Below are 16783 nucleotides of genomic sequence, written 5' to 3'. Positions count from 1 at the left end.
TACGAGATGTATTACAAAAGAAGGGGAACTTTTGATTTTTGAAAATAATTATGCAGGGTGAGTCAAAAAGGACTTTAGAACTTTGGAAACATAGATATTTATTGAGATAACTTAGAGAATCGACAGATGTTTCATTTTGCAACAAACAACGTCATGTCTCACTCATGCAGTGCATCAGTACCCCCATTCCAGCATCAAGATCGCCAGTGTAGTGCACACTTAAAACGGTTACTTTCAGTGGTGCGGAGCTTGCTCATTGTGTGTTTTGGTTTCATGAAACAAACTCTGCAACAACTGGTTGGCATAAATTTCACATTGAATACAATAAAGAAATTCCAAGCAGGCCTACAATTTAGCTCACCTGCAAAATTGAATCTATGCAGCCGTTGCACAAGTTATGCCAGATTTTCTGAAATTAGTGTGGGAAGAAACTGATTAATGGTGGGATGTTTGTCACTTTGCAAGTAGTAGTCACATCAAACCAAGGTAATACTTGAGACTTTTATGTGAAACTTGTGGTTGTTTGCTGCAAAATGACAATCTACCAATCCTGTAAGTTATCTCAATAAATGTCTATATTGTTCCAAAGTTGCAAAGTTCTTTTTGATTCATTCTGTATTTGTTGGTCTTATCATAAACTTATGCCAACACTTTTTCCAGTCCCCCAAACGGTTGTAGAACTAGGTCTTTGAGATAGCTTTTAGCTCCCTCAGCAATGTGTTTTTAGTTTTATTTAGATTTGAAAAATTAAGCCTTTTAGTCTATTCTTTATTTTTGCAAACAGAAAAGTATCATATAGGACCACATCTGGTGAATATGGAGGCTTTACCATCATTACAGTATTTTTTGGCCAAAAATTCATGAACAAGCAACAAACTGAGAACAGGTGTATTATAGTGGTGAATTATTTCACCAAAAATCTGGGCATTGTTTTCAGATTGCTTCAGGCAAACAGCATTGAACTTGTATGTAGGATTTCTCAGTGATAATTTGATTTTATGGCAAGAGCTCCTGGAGCACTACAGCCGTTAAAATTGAAGAACACAGTAAGCATAACCTTCACATCTGCTCCCATTTGTTGAGCTGTTTTTTTGGTATCGGGACCCTGAATTCTTCCACAGGGAAAATTGAGACTTAATTCTCATGTCTTATTTGTAACCTCATATTCTGTCACCTGTTATGACATGTTTCAATAGTTCTGCAAGAGTGTTGACTTCATCTTGTGTCTCTTGAGCAACTTCCATGCACTGCTGTTTTTGTTCCAAGTTCATCAATTTTAGAATAAATTTTGCTGTCACAGGTTTCACATCCAAAACAAACAAACAAACAAACACACACACACACACACACACACACACACACACACACACACACACACACACACGCACGCACGCACACACAAAATCATGGTATGAGCCAACTGATATGCCAATAACATCAGCAACTTCTCTGATTGTGATTTCACAATCGTCCATAATCATTCCTTTCAGTTTTCCACGATTTCAGTGATTGATGTGCTGGGACATTGCAGGGTGCTTGTCATCTCCAATGTCTTCATGAGCTTCATCAAAAGATTTGCAGCACTCATAAACTTTGTTTTACTCATAGCAGACTCAATAGAACCAAAATTTAACATTCTTAAAATTTTCTGCATTTCATCCCATTCTTATAGAAACATTTAACATACATTCCCTGATCCACTGTATAGTGGAACTGAACCAGCATTACCAATCACCATCAGACATACAACAACAGTACCAATTTCTATAGAAGCCAAAGTCATTTTACTGTAACATTTTAAATGTGGTACAACAACTGAAACAACAAAATTAAAACAAGGCTACTACTGCTCCACAGCACTGTTGATTTTCATGTTCTACAACAAATAAAACATGAAATTACAATGAAATCCAGAACATAGCTGCTTACAGCTATTGATAAATATCAACGGGGCCAGTTGAAAATGTGTGCCCCGACCACATTTGAACCCGGGATCTCCTGCTTACATGGCAGATGCTCTACCTGACTGAGCCACCGAGGGGACACAGGATAGTGGGACTGCAGAGACTTATCTCTGGCATGCTCCCCATGAAACCCACACTTCTAACTTACTGTCCACACACTACATTTGTAGTGTCCCTGCCCACTATACTCATTACTCGCAGCAGTCAATCTACCGATTCCCATACGAGTTTGAACAATGTGAGTGCATCCACACTTAGTAGATTATTGGCCAGTAAGCCTTATATATATGAAAATACCATCTTCAAACAAATAAAACAAGCACACTGGTGGCCCACAGTATTCTCATTTCCGCCAATCAGTGCTAGCAATGCACTGTTGGTCCAGTTTTAAATTAACTGCAATTTCCATAACTTTTTGTTAACACACGAATTTTGCTATCTTAAAAGTAACAAATGCATTCCCTTTGCTTCGATTGTCAGCAGTGTAATGATAGTAAACTGTAGCGATTGACAATGAATGCAAATCATGGATAGAATTCTGTTTTGATGCATGAATCTCCAAGTTCACAGTTCCTAATTAACTCATACAGGTGTTAATTTTAAGTTAATGATGATTCATGAAGCACAGGTCATGAACAATTGTATTTACAAAGAAGTTTCTGTTTCCCAGGCGCAAATATTTGTAGGTAACTTCAGATGAAGAATAAATTCACAAGCACCAGATCTACACATATAACTTTCAGGAGACCAAAGCAGGGAAGGTTCCAGGAATTGGAACAGCATGTTGCATGGTATATGAGAGAAAAGAATTCGCAATTACTTGAGAAGTTAACAGTTGTAGATGTACATGCAGACGTAAATGATGGTGCTGAAGATAAAGAAAGAAGAGTTTTCTACCATCATGAGCCACAGAATCCAAAGCGAGCATGGGCTGGGACATGAGGATAAGTTACACCAAAGAACAATGCTAGCCCTGTGTCTTCTTGCAGCACAAGATAAACAGTTGTTTTCATTTCAGCATCCTGTAATGAGTCTCACCAATATTTGCTAGGCCATATGAGCAATGCTAATTATGGTGGTTAATTTTAATATGCTATTAACTGTTACAACTGATGTAAAGGGCATCTAAAGTGTTCTTCACAAGTTCTGCAAACAAAAAGGCCAGAATAACAGTCATTCTGAATGCTGAGACAGGTTGCAGGAAGCTGACCCCATATATGTGTTGTAACGTCAAGCCCATGTAAGTCACAGAGGATGTAAACAACGTAAGACAAGTGTACACTGTAACAGTCAAATCAGCGCTGAGTCCAAGTCTAGCGGCTGCTGGCTGGCTGGCCGCTTAGGTGGCATGGCTGCCGCATGGCTGGCAGACAGCGCCGCATGTAGAGGACGCGCGTAACTGCGTGGCGGCACTTTGAAAGATCGGCGAGTCGCAACACTTTTCCCCTCTTTTTGCACTGGTCTTGATGGAGGTGGCCTGTAGATTACTAACATCCATAGGTGTTGTTTGACTGGCCGTAAAGTCTCAAGGATGAGGCTTCCCGTACGGACAGAAGTGTCCCCGATGATAACGGGTCGAGATGACAGGAGACGTAGGGGTCGAATCTGCTGGGGCTCCGTGCACCAATCTGCCCGTTGCGGCAAGTCCGGTTGTTATAACAGGAGACACGGGTGATGTGTCGGCATCCGTAGGAGAAGGAGGCGAGTAGAGTTGATCCGACAGATGATGGTCTTCTGGTTCCTACATGGGCACGTCTCCTGGTGGCATCCGTTCTTGTACTGGCATCGAGATGATGGTGAGAGGGCTGCGTTGTGAGTAATGAGAGATGCCAAAATCCCGAGCGTCAGGTAGAGCCGAAGGTGGTGTAGCGGCATTTGGAACGGGCGTTGCCGGCACACAAGGCCGAAGCTGGCTCGAATGGCGCACTGCAACACCCGTGTCTGTCTGGATTTCATACAGGCGTTGGCCACGGTGTCGTAAGATGCGGCCATTTTGGCCACCTGTCATATCCCCGTACCCATACAAGGTCGGCGGCGGTGAACCAGCCAAGCGAAGGCACCCGCAGCCGTGAGGTGGAAGGCCGCAGAACATGAAGTAGCGTGAGGGGCTGTCGGCCATGTAAGAGCTCAGCCAGGCTGTGGTCGCCCATGGGGGTGAAACGGTAAGAAGCCAGAAATTGGAGAAATGCTTCATCAGCAGCAGAAGAAGTCAGGAGTTTCCTCATCTGAGCCTTAAATGTGTGGACCAGTCATTCAGCCTCACCATTTGACTGTGGATGGAACGGAGGGGCCGTGACATGCATGACGCCGTAACGGGCACAAAAATCCACAAATTCGGAAGAGGCAAATTGCGGACCATTATCAGTAACAAGAGTAGAGGGAAGGCCTTCCAAAGAGAATATACGAGCTAGAGCATTGGTGGTTGCCGTGGTGGTAGGCAACGTGCAACGGACAATGAAAGGAAAGTTAGAGTAGGCGTCAATTACGAGTAGTCAATGTTGTTGTTGTGGTCTTCAGTCCTGAGACTGGTTTGATGCAGCTCTCCATGCTACTCTATCCTGTGCAAGCTTTTTCATCTCCCAGTACCTTCTGCAACCTACATCCTTCTGAATCTGCTTAGTGTATTCCTCTCTTGGTCTCCCTCTACGATTTTTACCCTCCACGCTGCACTCCAATACTAAATTGGTGATCCCTTGATGCCTCAGAACATGTCCTACCAACCGATCCCTTCTTCTGGTCAAGTTGTGCCACAAACTTCTCTTCTCCCCAATCCTATTCAATACTTCCTCATTAGTTATGTGATCTACCCATCTAATCTTCAGCATTCTTCTGTAGCACCACATTTCGAAAGCTTCTATTCTCTTCTTGTCCAAACTATTTATCGTCCATGTTTCACTTCCATACATGGCTACACTCCATACGAATACTTTCAGAAATGACTTCCTGACACTTAAATCAATACTGGATGTTAACAAATTTCTCTTCTTCAGAAACACTTTCCTTGCCATTGCCAGCCTACATTTTATATCCTCTCTACTTCGACCATCATCAGTTATTTTGCTCCCCAAATAGCAAAACTCCTTTACTACTTTAAGTGCCTCATTTCCTAATCTAATTCCCTCAGCATCACCCGACTTAATTAGACTACATTCCATTATCCTTCGTTTGCTTTTGTTGATGTTCATCTTATATCCTCCTTTCAAGACACTGTCCATTCCATTCAACTGCTCTTCCAAGTCCTTTGCTGTCTCTGACAGAATTACAATGTCATCGGCGAACCTCAAAGTTTTTATTTCTTCTCCATGAATTTTAATACCTACTCCGAATTTTTCTTTTGTTTCCTTTACTGCTTGCTCAATATACAGATTGAACAACATCGGGGAGAGGCTACAACCCTGTCTTACTCCCTTCCCAACCACTGCTTCCCTTTCATGTCCCTCGACTCTTATAACTGCCATCTGGTTTCTGTACAAATTGTAAATAACCTTTCGCTCCCTGTATTTTACCCCTGCCACCTTTAGAATTTGAAAGAGAGTATTCCAGTCAACATTGTCAAAAGCTTTCTCTAAGTCTACAAATGCTAGAAACGTAGGTTTGCCTTTCCTTAATCTTTCTTCTAAGATAAGTCGTAAGGTCAGTATTGCCTCACGTGTTCCAGTGTTTCTATGGAATCCAAACTGATCTTCCCCGAGGTTGGCTTCTACTAGTTTTTCCATTCGTCTGTAAAGAATTCGTGTTAGTATTTTGCAGCTGTGACTTATTAAGCTGATAGTTCGGTAATTTTCACATCTGTCAACACCTGCTTTCTTTGGGATTGGAATTATTATATTCTTCTTGAAGTCTGAGGGTATTTCGCCTGTTTCATACATCTTGCTCACCAGATGGTAGAGTTTTGTCAGGACTGGCTCTCCCACAGCCGTCAGTAGTTCCAATGGAATATTGTCTACTCCGGGGGCCTTGTTTCGACTCAGGTCTTTCAGTGCTCTGTCAAACTCTTCACGCAGTATCGTATCTCCCATTTCATCTTCATCTACATCCTCTTCCATTTCCATAATATTGTCCTCAAGTATATCGCCCTTGTATAGACCCTCTATATACTCCTTCCACCTTTCTGCTTTCCCTTCTTTGCTTAGAACTGGGTTTCCATCTGAGCTCTTGATATTCATACAAGTCATTCTCTTATCTCCAAAGGTCTCTTTAATTTTCCTGTAGGCGGTATCTATCTTACCCCTAGTGAGATAGGCCTCTACATCCTTACATTTGTCCTCTAGCCATCCCTGCTTAGCCATTTTGCACTTCCTGTCGATCTCATTTTTGAGACGTTTGTATTCCTTTTTGCCTGTTTCACTTACTGCATTTTTATATTATCTCCTTTCAACAATTAAATTCAATATTTCTTCTGTTACCCAAGGATTTCTACTAGCCCTCGTCTTTTTACCTACTTGATCCTCTGCTGCCTTCACTACTTCATCCCTCAAAGCTACCCATTCTTCTTCTACTGTATTTATTTCCACCATTCCTGTCAATTGCTCCCTTATGCTCTCCCTGAATCTCTGTACAACCTCTGGTTCTTTCAGTTTATCCAGGTCCCATCTCCTTAAATTCCCACCTTTTTGCAGTTTCTTCAGTTTTAATCTACAGGTCATAACCAATAGATTGTGGTCAGAGTCCACATCTGCCCCTGGAAATGTCTTACAATTTAAAACCTGGTTCCTAAATCTCTGTCTTACCATTATATAATCTATCTGATACCTTTTAGTATCTCCAGGGTTCTTCCATGTATACAATCTTCTTTCATGATTCTTAAACCAAGTGTTAGTTATGATTATGTTGTGCTCTGTGCAAAATTCTACCAGGCGGCTTCCTCTTTCATTTCTGTCCCCCAATCCATATTCACCTACTATGTTTCCTTCTCTCCCTTTTCCTACACTCGAATTCCAGTCACCCATGACTATTAAATTTTCGTCTCCCTTCACAATCTGAATAATTTCTTTTATTTCATCATACATTTCATCAATTTCTTCATCATCTGCAGAGCTAGTTGGCATATAAACTTGTACTACTGTAGTAGGTGTGGGCTTCGTATCTATCTTGGCCACAATAATGCGTTCACTATGCTGTTTGTAGTAGCTTACCCACATTCCTATTTTCCTATTCATTATTAAACCTACTCCTGCATTACCCCTATTTGATTTTGTGAGTAGTCAATAAGTACCTAAAAAAGGTCCTGCGAAGTCAGCATGAATACGCTCCCAGGGCTTCTCAGGCGAAGGCCACGATGACAAAGATGACTTCGGGGCAGCGGCCTGTGACGCACAAGGGCTGCAGGCAGTGACCACGTGTGCGATTTCAGAGTCGATGCCGGGCCAGTACACATGACGGTGTGCCAGATATTTTGTGCGAGAGACACCCCAGTGCCCTTGGTGAAGGACGCGCAAGACCGAAGCACGCAAAGACACAGGTACCACAACACGCGGCAAAGCATTGTCAGTGGAAAGGAGGATAACACCATCCCTAGTCGTGAGGCGGTAGTGCAAAGCATAGTAGTTCCACAACGGATGAGAAGTCTTAGCGGATGGACAATCTGGCCAACCCTTCTGAATACAGCGTAAAACCCGGGAGAGGGTAGGATCAGAACCCGTAGCAGCCGCCAGTCGGTCCCTGGTGATGGGGAACCCATCCACAACCCGCTGCTCAGCAACATCCAGGTGGAAACACAAAAGTTCGTCCCTATCGAATGCCAGATCAGTACCCCTGGGAAGACGAGACAGTGCATCAGCATTCGGATGTTGAGCTGTCGGCCGGAAATGAATCTCATAATTGAAATGAGACAAGTAAAGAGCCCAACGCTGGAGGCGGTGTGCAGGCTTGTCGGGAAGCGACGTTGATGCATGAAACAAGGAAACAAGTGGTTTGTGATCCGTAACAAGATGAAATTTGGTTCAATAAAGAAAAACACCAAACTTATGAAGAGCATAAATAATGGCCAAAGCTTCTTTTTAAATTTGAGAATATTTTCGTTGGGCATCCGTGAGCGTTTTGGAGGCATAAGCTATGGGTTGTTCAGAACCGTCAGAAAAACGGTGCACAAGGACTGCACCAACCCCGTATTGAGAGGCATCTGTGGCAAGAACAAGATGGTGGCCAGGTCAATAAGTAGCCAGTTTCAGCATAGTCTTCAAGTTCCGGAATGCCACATCGCATGACGCGGACCAGTGAAAGGGCACGTTTTTATGCAACAGGCGATGCAACGGCTGAGCCACTGAAGCCGCAGACGGTAAAAACCTGTGATAGTATGCTATTTTCCCCAAGAAGGCCTGCAGTTCCTTAACAGATGTAGGGCGAGGAAGGGACCGATCGAAGCGACAGTTTGCTGAAGCAGACGAATACCATCCCGAGAGAGTTGAAACCCCAAGTACGTGATAGATGCCTGAAAAAATTTTGTTTTCTGAAGATTACACTTAAGACCGGCAGTCTGTAAGACATGAAAAAGTGTGCAGAGATTCTGAAGATGTTCTTCAGCGGTGGAGACAGTGACGAAAATGTAGTCCATGTAATTGATACACCCAGGGACAGGGAGCAATAATTGTTCCAGGAATCGCTGGAAGAGAGCAGGGGCACTGGTAACCCTGAATGGCAATCGTTGGTATTGATAGAGGCCGAAAGGTGTGTTAAGGACCAGAAACTGCCAGGAAGCAGCGTTGAGAGGAAGTTGATGATAAGCTTCTGACAGGTCAAGTTTAGAAAAATACTGGCCTCCAGCAAGTTTAGTGAACAATTCTTCAGGACGGGGCATAGGATAAGTGTCGATGAGGCATTGAGCATTTACAGTGGCTTTGAGATTGCCACAGAGACAAACATCACCATTCGGCTTAGCAATGACAACGACAGGAGAGGACCATTCACTGGAAGTGACAGGAAGCAAGACCCCTGAAGCAGTGACACGATCCAGCTCTCGTTTGACCCAATCACGAAGGGCCACAGGAATGGGCTGAGCCCAAAAAAACTTTGGCCGAGCAGTGGGTTTGAGCGTGATATGAGCTTCAAAGTCATTTGCCCAGCCTAACCCAGGAGAAAAAAGGGACGAAGATGTTATCGACAAGGAATCCAACTGAGCATAAGGAATAGCATCAGAGATATTGACAGAGTCATCTATGGATAACCCAAAAACGTGAAAGGCATTGAAACCAAAACGATTCTCTGCGTTACTCTGGTCGACCACAAATATGGGAACAGTGCGAGCGATGGATTTGTAAGATACCTCAGCATTAAATTGTCCCAAGCGAGAAATCTTCTGTTTATTGTACGTCTAATTGCTGAGTGACAGGTGACAGGATTGGAGAACCCAACTGAAGATACATCTGAGAATTGATTATAGTGAGGAATAACTTCCCTGAAAGGGAAGAAGTACCATTGACAGACAACACAGAAGCAGAATCAGTGTCACGTTCATGAACATCAGGTATGCGGTCAGATTTGCAAACGGATGACACATGACCCTTCCTTTTGCATTTGTAACACACGGCCCAACATTGTGGACAATCTTCTCGTGAATGTTACGTAAAACACTGTGGACATGAAGGAGTTGCCGTGGGGTTTGCTGCAGTTTCTTAGAGGTTTTGTTTACGGTTAGGCCGAGGCTGCTCTTGGGAGCGTACTGCGGCCACGTCGGCCGGCGGGGACACGCTGCACGCTTCGTCAACAGTGCACAGAGGTTTTACTTCCCCGATGTCACCCCACGCCTCTATTTGCGCCCCAGTGGCGCGTGAAATTTCAAAAGACTGAGCGATGGATAGGACTTCATCTAGAGTCGGATTTGCCAACTGAAGGCACGTTGCCTAAATTCTTTGTCAGGCGCCGATCGGATAATAGCATCCCATACCATGGAATCGGCGTAGGATTCTTTGTGAACTTCAGTAACAAATTGACACTTTCTACTGAGGCCGTGAAGTTCAGCAGCCCAAGCGCAATAGGATTGATTCGGTTGTTTTTGACAACGATAAAAGGCAACACGAGAGGCTACCACATGCGTTAGCTTTTGAAAATAGACGGACAGAAGTGAGCACATTTCAGCAAAGGACAAAGACGCAGGATCTATCAAAGGAGCAAATTGCGACAACAACCGATACATTTGAGGTGAAATCCATGACAGGAACAGAGACTTACATGTTTGTTCGTCCGCGACATGAAATGCCAAGAAGTGCTGTCGAAGATGTTTTTCGTAATCAGACCGTTCTTCCACTGTCTCGTCGTAAGGAGGAAAAGGAGGTATAGACAACGATGAGACATTGCATTTGATGCCGTGACGAAATCACGAATCGCAGATGTGAGAAGCGTTTGCTGTTCAATGAGACCTTGCAATAGTTGCTCTAAAGTAGCCATGAAAACCAGTGGGTCAATGACGGAAAAGAAACATCCACAACCTCGTTGCCAATTGTTGTAACGTCAAGTTGAACAAATATATTTCTAGGACGACAATACATGTAAGAGCAAGTAAACAAAGTAAGACAAGTGTACACTGTAACAGTCAAATCAGCACTGAGTCCAAGTCTAGCGGCCGCTGGCTGGCTGGCTGGCCGCTTAGGTGGCGCAGCTGCTGCCTGGCTGGCAGACAGCGCCGCATGTAGAGGATGCACGTAACTGCGTGGCGGCACTTTGAAAGATCGGCGAGTCACAACAATATGGTCCTTGGCAGGATAATTATACCAAAACAGAAATTTATTGCAGGCTGATTAATTACATGACACTAAAATGGATGAAGGTTGTTTGGAAGAAAATACTGGGCTATTTTCTTAACAGAAGGAGAATTCTGACAGAGGACACCTCGACCATGATGTTAAGGATCTGATATCAAAGAATAACACAGATCTAGAAATCATTCTGGGGCATGACGCCATAACTTTTTCGATGCTGTTATGACTAGGACTTTCCCGCTACAGGTTTACAGAGGGTGACTCCTCTAAGACCATATCTTCACTTCAAAATGGATCAGGCAATTGATCATTATCACCCGGAAAAGAATCTCAAGTGAATCCATAAAGGAAGGCTTTTTTAAAAAGTGTTTCATTTCAGAAGTCATTAACAGTACAGAAGATGGTATAATGTGGGAGGACTGCTAAGAAAGAAGATGAAAATGGCAGCAGGCTTACAAATAGAAGTTTATTCTCTTAGATAGTAAGCAAAAATGTGTTGTTAAAGCGAGAATGCTTGTGACTTTTTTCAAAAAATTATACTTCAATTTCTATTACCAAAACAGGAACAGTTAAAAAATAATATATGCTCACAAAAGCGAGTGTTAATCTTCTGGCTGATTTTAAGATATCCCATATCAGTCTATAATTCAAAGTAGTCAGAATTGGCCAAAAATCATTAGACCTCTTTGAATTAGAAGGTTGTCTCATATTTAGGGTTGCTTATCGTCACATAAATATAGTAGTTTTAGGTAAGGATATAATATAGGATACAGAAGAGATGGATGAGGCAAAGTCTGTAACTAAGGAGAGAAGGAGGAGGCAAACCAAATAAAAATATGAAGTGAAGAAAATGAGAAACACGAAGGAGAGCCAACTGACAATAGGAGAGAGTAAGTTTGATATTGTCAAACAGCAAACAACATATTTCATAGAACATATCCAAAATCTGTTCCATTACATATTGCTCTGGCTAAAATAATTTTTGTGGGTAACACAAATTAGATTTGTATGAAACTAACACTAAACATTAACTATTACAAATACACGTTTTTTCAATACAATGTACGTTCTCTCCAGATACCTCACTCTTATGACCCTACAGAAGAAAACTTATTTATCAACATATTCTCCCATCCATCTATATTCAAACTATATTAATATTTTACATTGGTGTCACTTGAATATTTCTCATTTATTCCATTGTTTAGTTAATCTATATTTTTTCCCCATTTCACTACCTTCCTGCCTTCTCCTCCCTAACATTTTATTCCATTTCTTGAGGTTGGTATCACATCAAATTTTTTTAGTGTTCTTTTGTCTCAAGTTTTCAGTCGAGTTAAATGTCTTGTGGATGGGAGTCATTTTTGATATAATGATACTGACTGAAGCTGCTTAATGTGAATATTTACAGGGTTATTACAAATGATTGAAGCGATTTCACAGCTCTACAATAACTTTATTATTTGAGATATTTTCACAATGCTTTGCACACACATACAAAAACTCAAAAAGTTTTTTTAGGCATTCGCAAATGTTCGATGTGTGCCCCTTTAGTGATTCGGCAGACATCAAGCCGATAATCAAGTTCCTCCCACACTCGGCGCAGCATGTCCCCATCAATGAGTTCGAAAGCATCGTTGATGTGAGCTTGCAGTTCTGGCACGTTTCTTGGTAGAGGAGGTTTAAACACTGAATCTTTCACATAACCCCACAGAAAGAAATGGCATGGGGTTAAGTCGGGAGAGCGTGGAGGCCATGACATGAATTGCTGATCATGATCTCCACCACGACCGATCCATCGGTTTTCCAACCTCCTGTTTAAGAAATGCCGAACATCATGATGGAAGTGCGGTGGAGCACCATCCTGTTGAAAGATGAAGTCGGCGCTGTCGGTCTCCAGTTGTGGCATGAGCCAATTTTCCAGCATGATCAGATACACGTCTCCTGTAACGTTTTTTTCGCAGAAGAAAAAGGGAGCGTAAACTTTAAACCATGAGATTGCACAAAACACGTTAACTTTTGGTGAATTGCGAATTTGCTGCACGAATGCGTGAGGATTCTCTACCACCCAGATTCGCACATTGTGTCTGTTCACTTCACCATTAAGAAAAAATGTTGCTTCATCACTGAAAACAAGTTTTGCACTGAACGCATCCTCTTCCATGAGCTGTTGCAACCGCGCCGAAAATTCAAAGCATTTGACTTTGTCATCGGGTGTCAGGGCTTGTAGCAATTGTAAACGGTAAGGCTTCTGCTTTAGCCTTTTCCGTAAGATTTTCCAAACCGTCGGCTGTGGTTCGTTTAGCTCCCTGCTTCGTCGACTTCCGCGGGCTACGTGTGAAACTTGCCCGCACGCGTTCAACCGTTTCTTCTCTCACTGCAGGCCGACCCATTGATTTCCCCTTACAGAGGCATCCAGAAGCTTTAAACTGCGCATACCATCGCCGAATGGAGTTAGCAGTTGGTGGATCTTTGTTGAACTTCGTCCTGAAGTGTCATTGCACTATTATGACCGACTGATGTGAGTGCATTTCAAGCACGACATACGCTTTCTCGGCTCCTGTCGCCATTTTGTCTCACTGCGCTCTCGAGCGCTCTGGTGGCAGAAACCTGAAATGCGGCTTCAGCCGAACAAAACTTTATGAGTTTTTCTATGTATCTGTAGCGTGTCGTGACCATATGTCAATGAATGGAGCTACAGTGAATTTATGAAATCGCTTCAATCATTTGTAATAGCCCTGTACAGTATTATCAAACTGGTGTCAGAATTAAAAATGTCGATCTTTAGTGTTGTGATAACTGCCTAGAATGCATTACTGATGTGTGCTTTACCATGTTCCATCAAAAATATGTTTGTAGTGTGTTCAGACACAGGCATGACCTAGTAAGAAAACTCTCAACTTGAAAAATACTGAAGTGCACAACATGAAGAAATGAACATGAGACTTAATGTCAGTGTTAACTCAGGATATCTGTTAACCCAAAGAAGACTGTTAACTACTGGTGAGGAGTGTTGCTTAAATCCTTTAGTTACCTCCTGCAAATGAAATGGCTATAGTACAGAGATCAGCAGGTATACTTACATAGCTCTGTATACACTTCTGGTTCGTGAGATGTCACTGTTGTTTGTGCCTTTTCAAAGATTGTTTTGTGTGACACTTGCTTATATGTACACATCATACACAGCTGTGTGTAGTGTTACTCAATTGCTTGCAAGGTCTGCTTACATACTGCCTCTGCTATGTGGAAGCTGTTACGTGTGAAGACTTTGCAACTGGAATCAAATGTGTTTCTAATGACGTAATGACAGCATACAAGCATTCACAGCATAGAATGTACACTAGGTTAACACTGATATTACATCTCAGGTTGGTTTTCCTACATTTTTTGCACTTAGTAATGTGTTCAATATTTTTTTTTTTTTTTTGAATTGAAGAGTTTCTTACTGGAACATGGTAATGTTTGTGTCTGACCACAAACTGAATACATTCACAACAGAACGTGATAAAACATGCACGGGTAATGCATGGTATCTGTATGAATACCTTTAATCATACCAGTGACAATGGGTATAATGTGAAATACTAGTTCAGCAGCACAGCAGGTAAATATTGATATTGTTCACCTTAAGTAAACATTAGTGTATCAAAAATAGTCTTCACCCACGGTATACAAGCTGGTGAGCCTTCTTCTTCTTTCCGAAATGTTTCTGCTTATGCAGATCACTCACAGAGCCTCTTCCAAGCTTCTCATTTCTACCACACTGTATCATTCAGCATTTATTCTCATTGCAGTCCTCTTCAGTTCGCACCATCTTTCACCTGGGTTGGATTGTTTGGGGAAGGAGACCAGACAGCGAGGTCATTGGTCTCAGTGGATTAGGCAAAGAAGGGAAAGGAAGTCGGCCATGCCCTTTCGAAGGAACCATCCCGGTATTTGCCTGGAGTGATTTAGGAAATCACGGAAAACCTAAATCAGGATGGCCGGACGCGGGATTGAACCGTCGTCCTCTTTCACCTGGTTTCTCCATCCTGTTTGCGGTCTTCTGTCTGGTCTCCTTCCAGATTCTGTTAATTCTAGAGTTCTTCTTGTCCTATTCTTTTAATGGAGCCAAACCATTAAAGCCTCTTTCTCTCCATAGTTCCTTTTCGGGGATGGATCTGAAAGGTTTCTCTTACTGTTTCGTTCCTTATTCTGTCCTTTCTCAACCTTATCCAGCATTCTTTGTAGAAAGTGCATCTCTATCAATTGTATTCTGTTTACATCTTTCTTTGTCCAGATCCAACATCTGATCCACAGTTCAAAATTGACAGATAATATGACTTAAATATCATGATCTTTGCTTGGCATGTACGTTCCCATTTCTAATTACATCCAATACATAATAATAAAATTGTGAACAATTTTTATCCTCTCCGAGACTTGATCCTTGATGTTTCCTTTCTTGGTTAACTCACTTCCTATATATTGGGAAGCATCTACTTTTTTAAAAATTATAACTAGCGTCCTTCATTTTTTTTTCATTTTTCCTGCTGATTTTCATTACCTTGTTTTCTGTTAAGCTGATTTCCAAGCCAGCTTCTTCAGTTCCTCTCTGCTAGGTATTTAGTTGTTCTTCCAATTTCTGCTCGTTCCCAAAACCAGCATATGCTATGATTTTCATATCATCTCCCACTAGTCCATCCGCTCGTCCACATCTTGGGAGATGGGCAATGACATCAAGTAGGAGATTGCCTGTAAGGGCAAAGTAAAGTGGGGACTGTGTGCCCTGAGACCATTACAGTAGCTGTGAAGGTCCTACAGGAGCTCTGAGGGAATGTTTGGTGTTGGAACCACACATTTGTTTTACCAGTTACTTCACTAACTTTATCATTATTAGGTATTTGGCAAAAACAAAAATGTAACACAACACAATAAGAACTATACTTATTATAAAGGATACTCAAAAGCATAACGATATAGGTCTCAAGCACAAACTGTCCCTGGGAAGAGCCATGAATATATGCCACACCTCCAGATGATGTTTTATGAACAAATGGAGGGCCCCGTATATGGTTCCACATTTGTCCGGAAACCATTGCGAAACAAAATGACTAGAACAAAAATATTAATAAACGATGGTATTATTACACACAACAAAACAAAAATAACAACTAGAATTACTTAAGATACAACTGTGAAACAATCCATAACTGCTAAAGACACTGTATTTCAGATGACTAGAATAAACATTTAAAATTAGTCATACAGATATCTAACTGAAAAAAATACAATATTTTTTTTGTAAGTCTATCAATGTTAATTGTTTTCGTATGTCCCTTACCACAGCAATAACTGCCCAACAGTTTTTATTGTAAAGGAAGTCTAGATTGTTACGTCGCAAATAGATAAATCCTGCAACTAGAGCAGACAGTAATACCAGTGCAACGGTACCAGAGTAATTTGGTGGCCTAAACACCCGAATCTGGAAAAGGAAAAACAAAATTCATCAAAACAAAGCAATTAATAAAAATAATACTTACATTAATGCAAGAATAAAAGCAAAAGTAGTTAACTTAAAAGTGATTTGCCTTTTCAAACATGTACTGTGTAATGTCTATACAGTTTCACAGAAATGCAGTAACATACTTACCACAAATAAAACAAGGAACAGTTACACTTGTTTTGAAAGCACTATCTGAGCATTATTATGTTCACAACCACTCAAACTAATCACACGAGAGAACACAGAAAAAGTAGCTGTCAAGTTGAATTTATATGTTTATAGTCATCAACTCTGTAATAGATGTTCTAGACAAATCACATGCTAAAGGATGATTGTTGGCAACAAAACTTGTAAGCTTACAGGGCAGAGTTGGGGGCATTCATAATAAAAAACCAATTTTATCTTACCTAAAAAAAAAAAAAATAATTTGATATGTGGTATGATGGGAAGCAAGGCCTGACACAATCAACATAGAAAATCAGATCCAAGATTGCACACAACAGAGCATTCTGGCCAATGACTTGCAACACAACAGGTTTACGACACTGGAAAATGAAGAGCAGATACTAAGTATTCCTGTAACATTTAAAAGAAACCTGAAACTGTACCTGCGTCTATGACAGCCCCATTTAATCAAGTTA

General features: G+C 41.6%; 1 protein-coding gene across 1 annotated transcript in view; it reads right to left on the bottom strand.

Moving 5' to 3' along the window:
* The window catches only part of LOC126473792 (tumor suppressor candidate 3), a 52337-nt gene that overhangs the window by 12360 nt on the left and 23194 nt on the right, over positions 1 to 16783 (bottom strand). Inside the window, exons 5-6 of the mRNA XM_050101066.1 lie at positions 15981 to 16121; positions 15600 to 15750 (exon numbers count right to left, since the gene is read on the bottom strand). Coding sequence (XP_049957023.1) covers positions 15600 to 15750; positions 15981 to 16121 — 292 coding nt within the window. The remainder of the gene's footprint in view (positions 1 to 15599; positions 15751 to 15980; positions 16122 to 16783) is intronic.

Source organism: Schistocerca serialis, chromosome 4 (genome assembly GCF_023864345.2).
Source record: "Schistocerca serialis cubense isolate TAMUIC-IGC-003099 chromosome 4, iqSchSeri2.2, whole genome shotgun sequence".
NCBI classification, from domain to species: Eukaryota; Metazoa; Arthropoda; class Insecta; order Orthoptera; family Acrididae; genus Schistocerca; species Schistocerca serialis.
The sequence above is the reverse complement of the archived record's forward strand: the minus strand, read 5'-3'. Positions and strand labels throughout refer to the sequence as shown.